Source organism: Meles meles, chromosome 13 (assembly GCF_922984935.1).
Source record: "Meles meles chromosome 13, mMelMel3.1 paternal haplotype, whole genome shotgun sequence".
Lineage (NCBI taxonomy): Eukaryota > Metazoa > Chordata > Mammalia > Carnivora > Mustelidae > Meles > Meles meles.
In genome coordinates this window covers 71,354,924-71,370,949 of record NC_060078.1, presented here as the reverse complement: position 1 = coordinate 71,370,949, position 16,026 = coordinate 71,354,924, and the positions used below count along the sequence as shown (strand labels likewise).

The window sequence follows — 16,026 nt, the reverse complement described above, 5'->3', positions numbered from 1 at the left end:
AGTGGGTTAAAGCCTCTGCCTTCGGCTCAGGTCATGATTCCAGGGTCTTGGGATCGAGCCCCACATCGGGCTCTCTGCTCAGCAAGGAGCCTGCTTCCTCCTCTCTCTCTCTCTACCTACTTGTGATCTGTTTGTCAAATAAATAAATAAAATCTTTAAAAATAAATAAATAAATAAATAAATAAAAATGTCTATCAACTAGTGAATTAATAAACAAAGTGTGTTAGGCCATACAATGGAATACTACTCAAGAAAAAACTGCTGATACAAGTAGCAACAGGGATGAATGTCAAAAGCTAAATGGAGGGGCTTCTGGGTGGCTCAGTGGGTTAAAGCCTCTGCCTTCGGCTCAGGTCATGATCCCAGGGTCCTGGGATCGAGCCCCACGTCGGGCTCTCTGCTCAGCGGGGAGCCTGCTTCCCTTCCTCTCTCTCTGCCTGCCTCTCTGCCTACTTGTGATCTCTGTCTGTCAAATAAATAAATAAAACCTTAAAAAAAAAAAAGCTAAATGGAAGCAGATAGGCATAAAGACTATAATGAGCAACAAGAAATAGATGATTGTTGCCAGTAGCTGCAGTGAGTGGTAGAGGGGTGGGAGGGAGACTGAACCAAGGGTCATGAGAACTTTTGGGGGGTGATGGAAATATTCTGTATGTTAACGGCAGTAATGGCTAGAAGACTGTATAGGTTTATCAAAATACATAGAACCTATACATAATAAGGGTGAATTTCACTTTCTATAAATTATACCTCATTAAAAATTTTATTTAAAAAATCTTATAAATACAACCATAAATGACTCTTAATCTCACAAAACAAACTGGGGGTTGCTGGGGGGAGGTGGGATTGGGAGAGGGGGAGGGGGCTATGGACATTGGGGAGGGTAAGTGCTATCGTGAGTGCTGTGAAGTGTGTAAACCTGGCGATTCACACACCTGTACCCCTGGGGATAAAAATACATTATATGTTTATTAAAAAAAAAAAATTTGGAAGGGGAGGCGAACCATAAGAGACTATGGACTCTGAAAAACAACCTGAGGGTTTTGAAGGGTCAGGGGTGGGAGGTTGGGGGAACAGGTGGTGGGTAATGGGGAGGGCACATTTTGCATGGAGCACTGGGTGTTGTGCAAAAAGAATGAATACTGTTACGCTGAAAAAATAAATAAAATGGAAAAAAAATCTTATAAATACAAAGTCAATGTGATAATAAAAGAATCTTCTCTCAGATTTTAAATATGAAACCATTTTAACAAAATAAAAACATATTAGTCACGCTGTATAAAGTTTATTCCTCAAAAAAACCTCACCTATTTTAGAGGATGTTTTTTAAATTTTATATCATATTAATGGAAATCAAAGAAGCATATTATCTAAGCACATAAGTACCAACACTAGATTTTTAGACTAGCATACTAAACAGCCGGATTTCAATCATTTAAAGTTGTATGAGAACAGCTAAATTATAAAATGCTGATTAAAGGGCCAGGGAAGGTTAATGGGATTTGGGCACATTGTCCTTTCCATAAATTATTCTGAATCAGGAAACGTCTACGGTACTTAGAGACTAGCAGGGGTTTTGACCTTTATGATAAAAAAGCTCTTAGAAACACTGCGAAGATTTTGAAAAACTATAAATTTATTGTAGTTAGTAATTATTTTTAGTGCATTATGAAGCTCTGACCATTATTCACAGTGATAATAAAAAAGGAACAAAGATGAAACAATCTCTTTTGTAAAAATTGTTTTGTGTTATTTTTATGCTTTTATTACTGTGATGGCATGACTGGGCTAAATATTTAGCCCATTAGTCGCCATTTAAAATACATACATGCCCCTTCACAATACATGTATACTGAAATAATCAGAGGTACTAAAGTACCTTTCTCTAAGCTCTTCAAGTATGTTGTTTCTTAAATGGGTCTCTTGATAAGATACACATTCAGATGTGTATTCATCCACATTATTTTTCGTTCTTTACCTAATCTATTGTTTTTAAAGGTCAATTTTAAATTAAACATACATACAGGGGCGCCTGGGTGGCTCAGTGAGTTAAAGCCTCTGCCTTTGGCTCAGGTCATGATCCCAGGTTCCTGGGATGGAGCCCCCCATCTGGCTCTCTGCTCAGCAGGGAGCCTCCTCTTCCCCACCCCCGCGCCTGCCTCTCTGCCTACTTGTGATCTCTCTCTGTCAAATAAATAAATAAAACCTTAAAAAATTAAAAAAAAAAACCATACAAATGGATACCTTATATATAAAGTTTAATAACTAAAAATCTATGCACACAACCAAGCTGAAGAAGAAGAATATTATTTGAAAACCTCATGTATCCTTCCATGATCATATCCCCTCTTTTTCCCACAAGGAACCACTAGTCTAAAAATTTCTGTTTTTCATTCTTTTATTTCCTTTTTAAATTTTACTCTATCTGGATGGATCTCTCAATGTACAGTTGACCACTGAAAACAGGTCTGAACTACATGGGTCCACTTATGCACAGATTTTTTTCAATCAATACAGTATAGTACTGTAATTGTATTTTCTTTTATGATTTTCTTAACATTTTCTTTTGTCTAGGTTACTTCTTTGTAAGAATACAGTATATAGGGATGCCTGGGTGACTCAGTCAGCGAAGTGTCTGCCTTTGGTTCAGGTCATGATCCCAGGATGCTGGGATCTAGTCCTGTATTAGGCTCCCTGCTCAGTAGGAAGCCTGCTTCTCCCTCTCCCTCTGCTGCTTTCCCTGCTTGCATGCTCTCTCTGACAAACAAATGAAAAAAATCTTAAAAAAAAAAGCAGCATAAAATACATATAATATACAAACTACACGTCAATCAACTGTTTATGCTGTCAGTAAGGCTTCCAGTTAACAGTAGGCTATTAAGTTTTGGGAGAGTCAAAGTTACATGCAGACTTTTCCTTGCGGGGAGGTCAGTGTCCCTAACCCCTGCATATTCAAAGGTCAATTGTATAGTCTTGTTTCATAGTCAACTTTCTGTAGGAGAAATCATATTTAGGTCTCTTCTTGACGTCTTACTCAGATGCCTGAGACTTGTCTGCAAATGCTAGCTGTAGCTGGGGGCCATTGTCTGCACTGCAGGACAGCCCAATGGAGGAAGATACCACAACCCCGAATCTAGTTTCCATGTTTTCCTCCTGATAATTCCATCCTCTCTCAAACTCACAACTATACCAGAATTTCACAAATATTCTCTTAAAGTGTTAAAAAACCTAAGTATTTAGAAGAACAATTTTTCTAAGCTAGTCCCCTTCAAGTTGTGTTTAATTCCACATGTTTAAACTAGTTGTACAATTACATAATTTATTTATATAGCAACCAATTCACTTAAGAATGCAAATGGAAAGCTGTTTTTATGAAAAAAAATTGAATACTTCGGAAAGACTTAATAAAAGCAAGTAGCCAAGTCAAATTGTTAAACTAAGTGTGGAAAGACAATTGAAAGAGTAAGTTAAATACACTGCAGCCCCCAGACTTCCTTCCAAGTGTTTTAAAATTCTCATCACACTTTAAGAAAACCCAAACAGTTGATATGGAATGGTACAAGACTGTCGGAGGCTACATGACGGTTTTGGTCCTACATCAAAAGATTGCCTTAAAAATGTACATTTGTGGGCCACCTGGATGGCTCAGTGGGTTAAAGCCTCTGCCTTTGGCTCAGGTCATGATCTCAGGGTCCTGGAATCGGACCCTGCATCAGGTTCTTTGCTCAGCGGAGAGCCTGCTTCCCCCCGCCACACCGCCATTCGCCTCTCTGCCTACTTGTGATCTCTGTCAAATAAACAAATAAAATCTTAAAAAAAAAAAAAAAAGAATGCCATGTTTCCATTATACTTTACTAAAGATCACTTGTCTCTGTTTTCTAGCAATCAGTACAACAAAGCAAATAAAATCAGTTATGATATTCAAATTATCAAGAACTTAAATCAAACTTAATACTTAGGAAAAAAGTATTATCTATAATACAGGGATCAGAAAAAAATTTCTCTAGTAGAGAAATTTATTTATAAGGTAATGATTGAACTACCAACAAATCCCTATAGTAAAAATCATAACGTGTCCCAAAGGACTCTATTTGGTGAAATACGTACTATCAAACACACATACACATATAGATATGTATGTGTTGATACATTTTTAAATGAATGACATGATGCCAAAATAGTATTTAGTAAAAACAACTCTAAGAACAAATATTCTATAAACCACTTTCCCCATACTCTGACAATAGATAGACAGGACTAGATTTTAGAGTATTTGAGAGCAGTGGTTCTGAAAATGCTTTTGGGTAATGTACAACTTTGAAATTCTGATGAAAAACTGACCAATTCCCCCAAATCTTTTTTTTTAAGACTTTATTTATTTATTTGACACTGAGAGAAGGAACACAAGCAGGCGGAGTGGGAGAGGGAGAAGCAGGCTTGCCATGGAGCAGGGAGCCCGATGAGGGGCTCCATTCCAGGACCCTAGGATTATGACCTGAGTCAAAGGCAGATGCTTCACTGACTGAGTCACCCAGGTGCACTCTGCCCCCCCTGCAAATCTCATACAGAATTTCTGAGAAGTTTAAGTACCTCAAAAAGGCCTAGCCAGGAACGCCTGGGGTATACGACTGAAGGCTAAAAACTCTTCTACTAGAGCAGTCATTGTGATTACAAGTCCTTCATATAGTGCTTGAAAACCATTTTCTCTTAATATTTTGAAAGGTGTTAAGCTTGAGTGCATTCAAGATTACTCCTTTTGCCAAGTACCTGGAGTGAAGCTATTCTAAGTCATAAGTGAAATGTAGAGCCATATGCTCTTAATGATCTGCTGAGCTAAGGCAGGACTCACTTCCCTTATAGAGAACTTGAGCTTAATAAAGACAGCAGTCTCAGCACATTACTCCAGCTGGAAGCTGGGAGGGTACTTGTCTCTACAGCCAAGATTTCCCTTAGAAAACAATTTGGGTGCATTCTCAATAGGAAATAAACAACCAGAGATTCCATGCTATAAAGTTTGAAAATCTTTTAGCCTAGAAAAAATACTTAAAGAAATCCAACTAAATAAAGTATCCAGTAAAGTATATCCTGTTTTCAAGCAATGCAAATAGATTTATGTGACAGACAGAATTACTAGTTTTAACTCTTCACTCCTCTGTTGTAGTACTGTACATCCATACCCTTACCATGTCCTCACTGCAGGCGAAGTGCATATCCCTGCTCCATGACTTTGAGCTTACTCGTGTGGTTTGCTTAGTAACAGTAAGTAAGCAGATACGACATGAGCAAAATGAGCTTAAAATGTGTTTCACTGGGCTTACTCTCCTGTGAGAGTAACAGTCATAGTCTTTTGGCAAAAGAATATGCTTCAACAGACAGCTGTTGGCTCAAGGAGGTTGAGAAACAAATGGGGCAGATCTAGATCCAAGAAACAGCCTGGAACTTAGTCCAGGCTTAACCTTCATCAGCTGAACCCCAATCCTATATATATATATATATATATATATATGAGTAAGAAATAAAGCTTGAGGTTTGTATGAGTTTTGGGATGATTTCTTATGAAGTGTTATTGTAGCAATTACTAACAAATACAGTAAATACAAGTTGTGAGTTGCAAAACATAAATATCTTTAACTGAAATGTTATACGCCCTATTAGCTTCAAATCCTGGAGGGCTTACATGCTAACCAGAGAAGACTTTTTTTTCCCAGGAGGGAGGGTAACAGCATATATCAAAGTAACCATTCTCATCTACTTTGACTATTTTACTGAGAGGTTTCAAACTATTTTTCTGTCTATAAGGTTTATGTTCAAATAGCTCAGTGAATCAAAGGCAAGGAGGCAGGGCTGATAGATAAGTCCTTGTGGGGATAAGAATTTAAAAAAAAAATTTTTTTTTTTTTTTTTTAGATTTTATTTATTTGAGAGAGAGACAGTGAGAGAGAGCATGAGAGGGGAGAAAGTCAGAGGGAGAAGCAGACTCTCCAAGGAGCAGGGAGCCTGATGTGGGACTCGATCTCAGGACTCTGGGATCATGACCTGAGCCGAAGGCAGTCGCTCAACAAACTGAGCCACCCAGGCGCCCCTGGGGATAAGAATTTTTAACCCTGAAATATTTAGAATTGAGGGAGCACAGTGACAAAAAGAGGACTGAACTATAGCTACTTTTACTACTGTTTTAAAATTCTCTGCATATATCCCCTTATTGATTGTGCCTTGGGACACTGCTCTCCTCCCTTCCCAACCCCTTCTCCCTGTGAGCCACTAAAACAACTTATGCTTATTAGGACAGAGAATTCCAAAAATAAAAGTCGCAAAGTAACTTATGCAAATACCCAAGTTGTTTCTGTAAGTGTAGTAGTATCAGAAGTTCTTTCAATTATTTTATGAATATTAAAAGCTTTATAAAGTTAATCACAATGGAAAAAATTAAGGTCTTTGAATTATAACCAGATTAACATCACAATAGGAAATTATCTCAAATGTAAAGCCACTAAACTAAGCTACTGCTTATTCACTCTATAAATATAATTCAGATCATACAAACCATTTAGTCCCAAATTCTATTTTCAATGTGTTCTATTAACTTTCTTTATTCATTACTCTGGTTTTACGTAATAGGTTACTATCTCAGAATCACTGAGGACCAATGAAAAATAAGAGTACTAATGCTCCAAGGTTATTTTTAGTCAATTAATACAAGTAATAAAGTTATAAAGATAATGTAAATCTCATCCATTATCAATATCTACATAATTTAGTAAAGTTTTTTTTTTAATTACCCAAATGGAGCTATTAATATTTCAATGCAAATTTTAATAATCTAAAAAAAAAAAGCTATCATTTCTTGATTTCATTTAGAGTAAATAAAAAGGACATTTTTAAATAGCACAGTTCATGAATAATCACTTTAGATTCTGAAACTATAATCTTTCCAATTTAAAACTATTCAGAACTGTTTTAATTGGAAACTGCAGCTAAGACAAAATTTTTTAACATTAGAGTAACATATAGTCTATGTTGTATATAAAATATAATACATAATGTTCTATGTAACAATGTATACTGTAAGATATATTTATTACTGCTGGCTTTATTTTTACACAATAAATCCCACCATAGGCAATAAATGTATAAAACAAGTAGCAATTAGAATTAATCCAAATTAATGTCCCCAGAATATTTTAAAAATCTTACATTTGTTAAGCAAAGTTTACTTATATTTAGTATTAAAAGTTTACATACCTGAAGTTCCAAAAACTACATCCCAAGGGGAACTAATGGGTTGTTCTTCTCCTTGAGCTCCGCCTTCTTTATCTGTACCTTGAATTCCAATGCCAGCCACAGTGCTCACCATCTCCGCTTCTAGATCAATCTATAAAAATTAACATGTTTTATGCAATGTATGTTACTTTTTTTTTTTTCCTTTTGGTACATGAAGATTTCCAATTTTTGCAACACAAAAACTCCTAAAAAACGAAAAGCTAAAAAAGGACTAATCAATAGGGGGAGCTTGTTATTCAAATGCACAAAACACAGTCCTTTTCATTTCCCCATCCATCCACTCTCCCCTTTCCTCATCACTGGACTCTACAAGGATTGGTGTTGATGTCATCTTAACTATAAAAGGTGTTGAAGAAAGTGAAATTTGAAATTTCAAAGCAAAATCTAGAAAGATGCATGTTTCTTAAAAGTAAACATATGTATTTCAATTATGCTTGACTAGTAATTGACAAATATAGAGCTTAATATGTGCTAGGCACTGATCCAAGAATCATCCATCCATCCGTCCTCACAATAACCTATGACTGTGATTTTGATTAATATTGAGGAAACTGATGCACAGATCATAAAGGTAAAACAAAGATCTGGAATTTAAACCCAGTTAGTTCTAGCTCTACTACATTACACTGCCTCCACTTTATAAACTAGAATAATGAAGTCTACTGAAGAAAAGGCACTTTGGTTTAATCCCCTAAAATCCTTCCACCCACACTTACCATGAAAATTATCAAACACAAAAGTTGAAAGAATTTTGCAGCAAAGATCCATATACCCACTACCTCCTATCAACATTTCATTTACTTGCTTTTCACGTATCTTACTGAGCTATCAATCCCTTAATCCATTTACACTTTTAGATGCATTTCAAAGTATGCCACAAACATCAGTACACTGGCCCTAAATATCTCAAATGGCTTGTAATGAACAAGTATTCTGTATTTTTTCAGTTCTGTTTTTTTTTTTTGGAGCCAAGACTTACAATGAAATGCACATATCTTAAGTGTAGCATTCAATGAATTCTCATAAATGCATTGTAGCCTCAACTTACATAAATATACTGAATGTTATCTTCACTCCAGTAAGTCCCGGTAAGCCTCCTTCCAATCTCTCCTACCCCCAAAGGCAAATAGTACTGTTTTTCCATCATAGGTCAGTCAGCTGTAGCTCTTCCAGGACTTGGGATACACTGAATCAAACAGTATGGACTCGTGTGTGAGGCTTCTTTCACTTACCAGGTTTTTGAGATTTATTCGTATTTATGTAGTTTGTTCCTTTTTACTGCTGAGCAGTATTCCATGATAGGAATATACCACAGTTTATTTACTTATTTTCCTACTGATGGATACCTGGACTATTTCCAGTTTGGGGCCTTCAAACAGAGTTGCTCTCAATATTCTTGTGTAAGTCTTTTGGTGAAGGTATCTTCTAACTTCTCTTTTGTACATACCCAGGACTGTCACTGCCGTGTTACAGGATTAGTTTGATTTAAAAAAACAAAACAAAACAAAACTGCCTGAAGAGTGGTCTATCATTTCTGTATTCCCTCCAACCTATACAAGTTCCAGTTACTCCACATCCTTGCCTTGCCAACCTATGGTGTAGTATAGTCAGTCGTTCGTTCTTTCATTTTTTTGTCAGTCTTTTAAATTTTAACCATTATAGTGGATGTATTTCATTATGGTTTCACTTTGCATTTCCTTTTTAACCCATGATGTTGATTACTTTATGGGTTTGTGGTCATTCTTACATCTTTTGAGAGAGGTCTCTTCAAATCTTTGCCCATTTTTTATCTGTAGGGAACTTCATATTTCATGGATCTTAGTCCCTTCGGATACATTTTGTAAATTTTTGTGACTAATTTCTGACAGCCTGTAGCTTGTCTTCATTGTCTTAACAGTAAATTTTAATAAGTTTTAAATTTTGATAAATTCAAATTTATCTTTTTTATGACTGTTTGTGTTCTGTCTTTGAGAAACCTTGCCTATCTGCAAGTCACAAAGATTCTCATGTCTTCTTCTAAAAACTTCATAGCTTTAACATTTACATTTAGGTCTGTGATGCATACTGAATTGATGTTTGTAATATGATGTGGGAGATAGGGGTCATGTGTCTTTTTCCCCCCCAAATGAGTATCTAGTTGTTCAAGCGTAATAAGTAGAAATGACTTTCCTTTCACCCTTATTACTTTGATGCTTTTTGAAAAATATGAGGTTACTTCTAGAAATGCCATTCTTTTTTTATTGAAGTACACATCTATCCTTATAAAAGTATCACACTGTCTTGACTTAGTATAGTATTACACTGAATCTTTAAATCACCTGGTGTATCTTTTAACTTTATTTTTCCAAGATTGTTATAGATACAATAAATCCTTTGTTTTCAAACCTCCATGTAAAAATAATGGAATCCACTTGTCATTATCTTTAAAACAAAACAAAACAAAAAAGCCTGATGGAATTTTTATTTGAGATTGCATTAAATCTACAGGTCAATTTGGAGAAACTAGATACCTTAATCTTGCGCCTTCCAATCTAATCATTGGATTGATTTTTCTCAGCAATGTTAAATTTATTTTGTGTTTTATTACATAAATAAAATTTTTAAATTCCTGTATTTTGTCAACTTATTCTCTGTATTTTTATTACTATAAATAAAATTAAAAAATTCTAACCTATAAAAATACTGTTGATCTTTTTATACTGATCAGCAACCTTCCTAAATTGACTTATTCAAGCAGTTTTTCTCATAGATTTCTTAGAATTTTCTACATAGCTGATATGCAATTACCAAATAAAGACAGTTCTTCTCTTTCAGCCTGTATGCCTTTTCTCTTTCTTGCCTTATTACAATGGCTAGTACTTCCACTATAATTTTTAACAGGTATGGTGAGAATGGGGATTCTTGCCTTGTTACCAATCTTGGAGGAAAGGCATTCAATAATTTGCATTAAGCATAGCTCTAAGATTCTTGTAGATGCCCTTAATCATACTGAAGATGTTCATTTCATGTTTACTAATTTTATCATAAATAGAAAAACATTTAAAAACATTTAATACCTAATCTAGCAAAGCAATCATATGGTTATTATCTTTTATTCTGTTACTAAGGTGAATTACATTGAATTAGTTAAGCAGTATCCTCTTGCATTATTTTTAGTGGCCATTCTTTAATCTCCTGAAAATGTAAAGAATATTCGTCAATGTAACCTTATTTATATTTTTACTGAACCTAATCTGCAAAAATACAATAGGCATCTAGGGATGGGTCCTTGAAATACATCTTGACTTAAGAAATGTATTTAAGACTTGGGGCCTGAGTGACTCAGTAGGCTAAGTGTCTGCCTTCAGCTCAGGTCATGATCCTGGAGTCCTGGGATCCAGGCCCACATCGGGCTCCCTGCTCAGCAGGGAGTATGCCTTTCCCTCTGTGTGCTGCTCCTTGTGCTTGTGCTCTCTCTCTCTCTCACTCTCATTCTATCTTAAATAAATAAATACAATTAAAAAAAGAGAAATGTATCAAAGACGTATTATAATAATTCCTCTTGCAAAAGCCACAGGTCCAGGTGATGTTACAGAGGAGTTTTAATGAATATTCAAAAACTATTAATTCTAATGTTAGACAAATTATTAAAAAAAAAAACAGAAAAAGAGCAAAAATTAATTAGCTCATTTGATGAAGCTGGTGTGACCTTGATTCCAAAATCAGGTGAGAACAGTATAAGAAAATATAGAGCCATTTAATTTATGAACATGAATTTTTAAAATATTTAATTTGGGATAATCAAATCCAACTTGACTTTTTTAAAAAAAATCATGATTAGGTAAGATTTATCACAAGAATAAAAAGGTGACTGAACATCAAAAATCTATTAACTCATTACATCAAGACACCAAGGGCAAAAAATTATTTAAATAATAATATTATTTATTATATTTATTTTTATATATTTATTAAATATATATTATATATTTATTAAATATATTTTAATATATTTATTTTTATTATATTTATTATAATAAATAATAATAAATAATAAAATATTTTAAAAATTATTTAAATATTTAAATGTAGAAAATGCATTTCACAAAATTATAAAATAATTCTTAGTAACCAAGAACAGAAAATTTAGCCTCAGGAATAATTTTATTTCCTAAAGTTATAAAAATATTAAACTTCTGGAGAAAATTTACTCCCTTTAAGATTATAAGCATGACAAGACATATACTATTACTGCCAATGTTTAAAGGCATTTGAGGTTTTTGCCAACAATAAGATGTACAAAAATAAGAAGAGAAAAGATAAAACTCCCATTTGTTTTTCCAGACAATATAATTATTTATATGAGAAACAAACAGGACTTTACAGGAATGGATAGGCTAATCCTAAAATTCACATGGAATTGAAAAGGACTCAGAACAGTCACAACAATGCTGAAAAAGAAGAAAATGAGAGGACTCCTACTTCCTGATTGAAAAACTTATTAAAAGTTACTGTGATACAGGCTGATATATATGTCAGTGGAATAGACTTGAAAGTCCAGAGATAAACCCATGGGAGGTATGAGTAATTATTTTCTAAATGTTGCCAAGACTACTCAATGGAGAAAAAACATTTCACAAAATTATATGTTTTGTGGGGAAAATGGAGATAAAAGTCTCTTCAATACACGATTCTGGGATAACTGGATATCCACAATCAAAAGAATTAAGTTGGACCCCTACCTCACATCATATAAGAAAAATAAATTCAAAATGGAGCAAAGACTGAACTCAAGGGGCCATAACTATCAAACTCTCAGAAGAAAACACAGGAGTAAATCTTCATGATCTTGCATTTGGCAATGTAATCTTACATAGGACACCAAAAGCATAAGCAACGAAAGAAAAAAATTGGGAATCATCAAAATTTAAAACTCTTCACATCAAAAGATATGATTAAGAAAGTGAAAAAGACAACCCATCAAATGTGATAAAGTGTTTGAAAAATCACATATCCCATAGGGATTTGTATCTAGAATATACAAAGAACTCTTACAACTCAATTAGAAGAAATGCAACCAGGTTAAAAAACAGGTAAAGAATCTGAACAGACACTTCTCAAAAGAAGATATACAAGAAATCCGTAAGGATGAAAACAGATGCTTGACATCTTTACTCATTAGGGAAATTATTAACAAAACCACAGAGGCCAAATCATACCTAGTAAAAGGGCTAGAACTTAAAAAATGGAAAATAGCAAATAATGGTGAGGATATGGAAAAAAATCGAACCCACAAATATTCCAGGTAGAAATGTAAAATGGTACCACCACTGTGGAAAAGTTCATCAGTTTCTTAAGAAGTTAAACATAAAATATAAAACATGTAACTCAACAATTCCTTTACTTAGGTATCTACCCAGGAGAAATGAAAATATATGTTTACATAAAACTTATACATGAATTCATAACAACCAAAAATTAGAAACACACTAAATGTCCATCAACTGGTGGAAAAAATATGGTATAGCTATACAATGGAATGCTATTCAGCAATATCACAGATGAACTTCAAAAACATTGCTCAGAATAAAAGATGACACAAAAGGTCATATATTATATGATTCTATTTCTATGATATGTTCAAAAGAGGCAAATTTATAGACAGAAAGTAGATTAGGGCTGGGCCTAAAAACAGGGATTAACTGTAACTGGGCATGAGGGTTCTTATGGGGGACTGAAAATGTTCTAAAAACAACTTATGGTTATGGCTGTACAACTTACATACATTTCCTAAAAATTCTCGGATTGTATACCCGAAATGAGTGCTATATAAAATACATCACAATAAAGTTGTTACAAAGACACACGCAAACATTACATCTTACAAGGTCATATACAAATAGAAAGATTTGAATTAAACATGCCAGAATGACTGGCTACAGGTGTGTTTATGTAGGGGAACAGCAAGAGTGGGGCAAAAAGGGAATTTATAAATTACTAAAGAAATTATTCTAAACAAAAGTCAGGTCTGCATGAAACAGTGATATTTGTGAAATATGAGCGTATATGATCAATCTTCTGCAAATGAGGCCTTAAACAAAAGTAAACTGCAGTCCATATTCTTATATATGTAAAAAGAGAAGAAATAATAATTCCATCTCACTTTATTTTGCAGACATTAAACTAAGTCATATAATTTTTTTTTAATTTTATTTATTTATTTGACAGACAGAGATCACAAGTAGGCAGAGAAACAGTCAGAGAGAGAGGAGGAAGCAGGCTCCCTGCCAAGCAGAGAGCCAGATGCGGGACTCGATCCCAGGACCCTGAGATCATGACCTGAGCCAAAGGCAGAGGCTTAACCCACTGAGCCACCCAGGCGCCCCTAAGTCATATAATTTAAAAATAAGTTCATGTAGTCTAAATTTTTGTGATTATGCTACTTAAAATGTATTCGAAATGCAGTGAATACTCTAAAACCCATTACATTCTAAAGCAAGAAAAAAACACAGAATTATAAAAAGTACACTCTGAATTTGTGGGCTAAATATCTATTTTAACACCTTGTTAGATATCCAAGACACCATGCTGAATTATAGAAGCATACATACAACCCTGAAAAGACAATGATAAAGAAACGTTGACCTTTAAGGATTTGGTAACAACAGAAAGGCACTTTTTCCCAAAGCGGGAAATGGTGACATACCATAAAATCATTAATCCTACAAAAAGGTCTGCCTAAAAAAGACTCTTCCGTCAAATAAATTTAGAAATACTGCACATATATCCCCCCACTAATGTATTCACAATATATTAACATATTAAAGTCTCTAAGAACAAAGTCTCCAAGACTTATGAAGAATAAATCTGCTTTAATTAACAAATCCACAAAATCCTTGCCTCATATGTTTTCAAATTAAGAGGAATATACACTTCAGAAACTATTTCACTAAATAGGTTATTTGCTCAAAAATTCATTCAACAAATATCTATTCAACACCTATAATGGGCCAGCCTCTGTCCTAGGTGCTTAAGATTTCAGCAGTAAAAATAAATTTTGTGACCTCATGGAAATTTACCTTAAAGTGGTATACAAGTTCTAGACATGTTTTTTCCTATTATATTACATGATAATATTGTCAAATGGCACAAGTATCAATACAGAGAAAAAATGAGAAAAGCAAGGAAGTACCTGAAACAATGTTTTTCGGCAGGATGGGTTAGATGAACTTAATTATTTTCTAAATAGACAGCAACTTAAAGGCCAAGGCATTATAGCCAAAATATTCATTAATATGAAATGTTTAAAATAACTAAGTACTTCTACAGTGGGATACTATGCAGTCGTATCATTCATGTAACTAGTATGGAAAACAAATTTGAAAGAACTGCAGAAGATTATTACGTACAGTATGATTTCATTTGTTTAAAAAAGGATTCTCTAGAGAAAGCCTTTTAAAATATAAATTTATTTGTACAGGAGTAGAAAATTACTGAAAAGACAAATATTTTTTAACAATGATTAGTTACCTCTAGGAACCCAGAATAGATGGTACAAGCCTTTTTTTACCTTTATGTATTAATTCATGCTTAGTAAGTAAGAATCATATGTAACTTTTATAATGAGGTAAAACAAGGGGTGCCTGGGTGGCTCAGTCGGCTAAGCATCTGCCTTTGGCTCAGGTCATGATCTCAGGATCCTGGTACAGAGTGCCGCATTGGGCTCCCTGCTCAGCGGGGAAGTCTGTTTCTCCCTTTCCTTCTGCCTCCTCTCCCTGCTCGTGCTCTGTCACTGTTTGACTGTCTCTTGCTCTCAAATAAATAAATAAAATCTTTTAAAAATAATTTTTAAAAATGAGGTAAAACAAATTTTAAGACTGACTGATAATTATTTCCAGGCAAAGCATTAGAGCTGAAGGGAGGTGGGAATGGTATGATTTTTTTTTCTAGGTTTGAGAAAATTTAACTGAAAAAAGGACATAGCATCACTCTGTAAACAGTGGTTAGGAAAATACTGCAAAATGAGGAGTTTTGGGGTGATTAGGCACTTTGAAACAAAGGATATAAAAAAAACTTGATTGACAGGTTTGTCTTCTGTGCCAACTACAGGCTGACACACAGAAAAACAAGCTACCTAAGAATAAAACAGAAGCAGATCCCTCTGAAAAAAAAGCTGTATAGGATTTGAAGTGTTTAAGTATCACCCTCTCATTCCAAATATTTAATGTAGCATGTAAATGCCCTTTTTCCTTAAAAATTGAAAATTACCTTTCTTATAAGGTGGTTTTCAGTATCTGCCACATATATGATATTATTCCTTATGGCCACACCCTGTGGTGAATTAAAAGTTGACTCTGAAAATATTCCATCTTTTCTTCCAGGGTTGGGTCCTAAAAGACAAGATTGCCACAAGACAATTTTTTCCACTTAAAAAGTTATCTCACCCCTCTCCAAATATTTTTCTTTCCTTTATTTTCTTTTTATTGTATCTATAGGGAAAGATGGCTGTTAGCTGAACCTGTTGTGGTAATCAACTTACAACATATATAAATCAAACCAAAATAAATCAATAAAATTTATATTTAAAGCTGGGATTTTAATATAAATAGCATGATACTTTCACCTAAAAAATATTTCTCAAGATACAGTTTTCTCAAGATTAAGTTTTGCTAATGACAGGGCTTACTGGATAATGGTTACTTTAGGAGCATACATCAGAAGAGAATATATTTTTAAAACTACTTTAATTATCTACTAACTGGACTA

At 34.2% G+C, this 16,026-nt stretch overlaps 1 protein-coding gene across 1 annotated transcript in view; it reads right to left on the bottom strand.

Annotated features, from left to right (window-relative positions):
• NHLRC2 (NHL repeat containing 2) overlaps positions 1–16,026 on the bottom strand; it is a 61,520-nt gene that overhangs the window by 23,076 nt on the left and 22,418 nt on the right. The window contains exons 4-5 of the mRNA XM_046026437.1: positions 15,529–15,650; positions 7,243–7,372 (exon numbers count right to left, since the gene is read on the bottom strand). Coding sequence (XP_045882393.1) covers positions 7,243–7,372; positions 15,529–15,650 — 252 coding nt within the window. The remainder of the gene's footprint in view (positions 1–7,242; positions 7,373–15,528; positions 15,651–16,026) is intronic.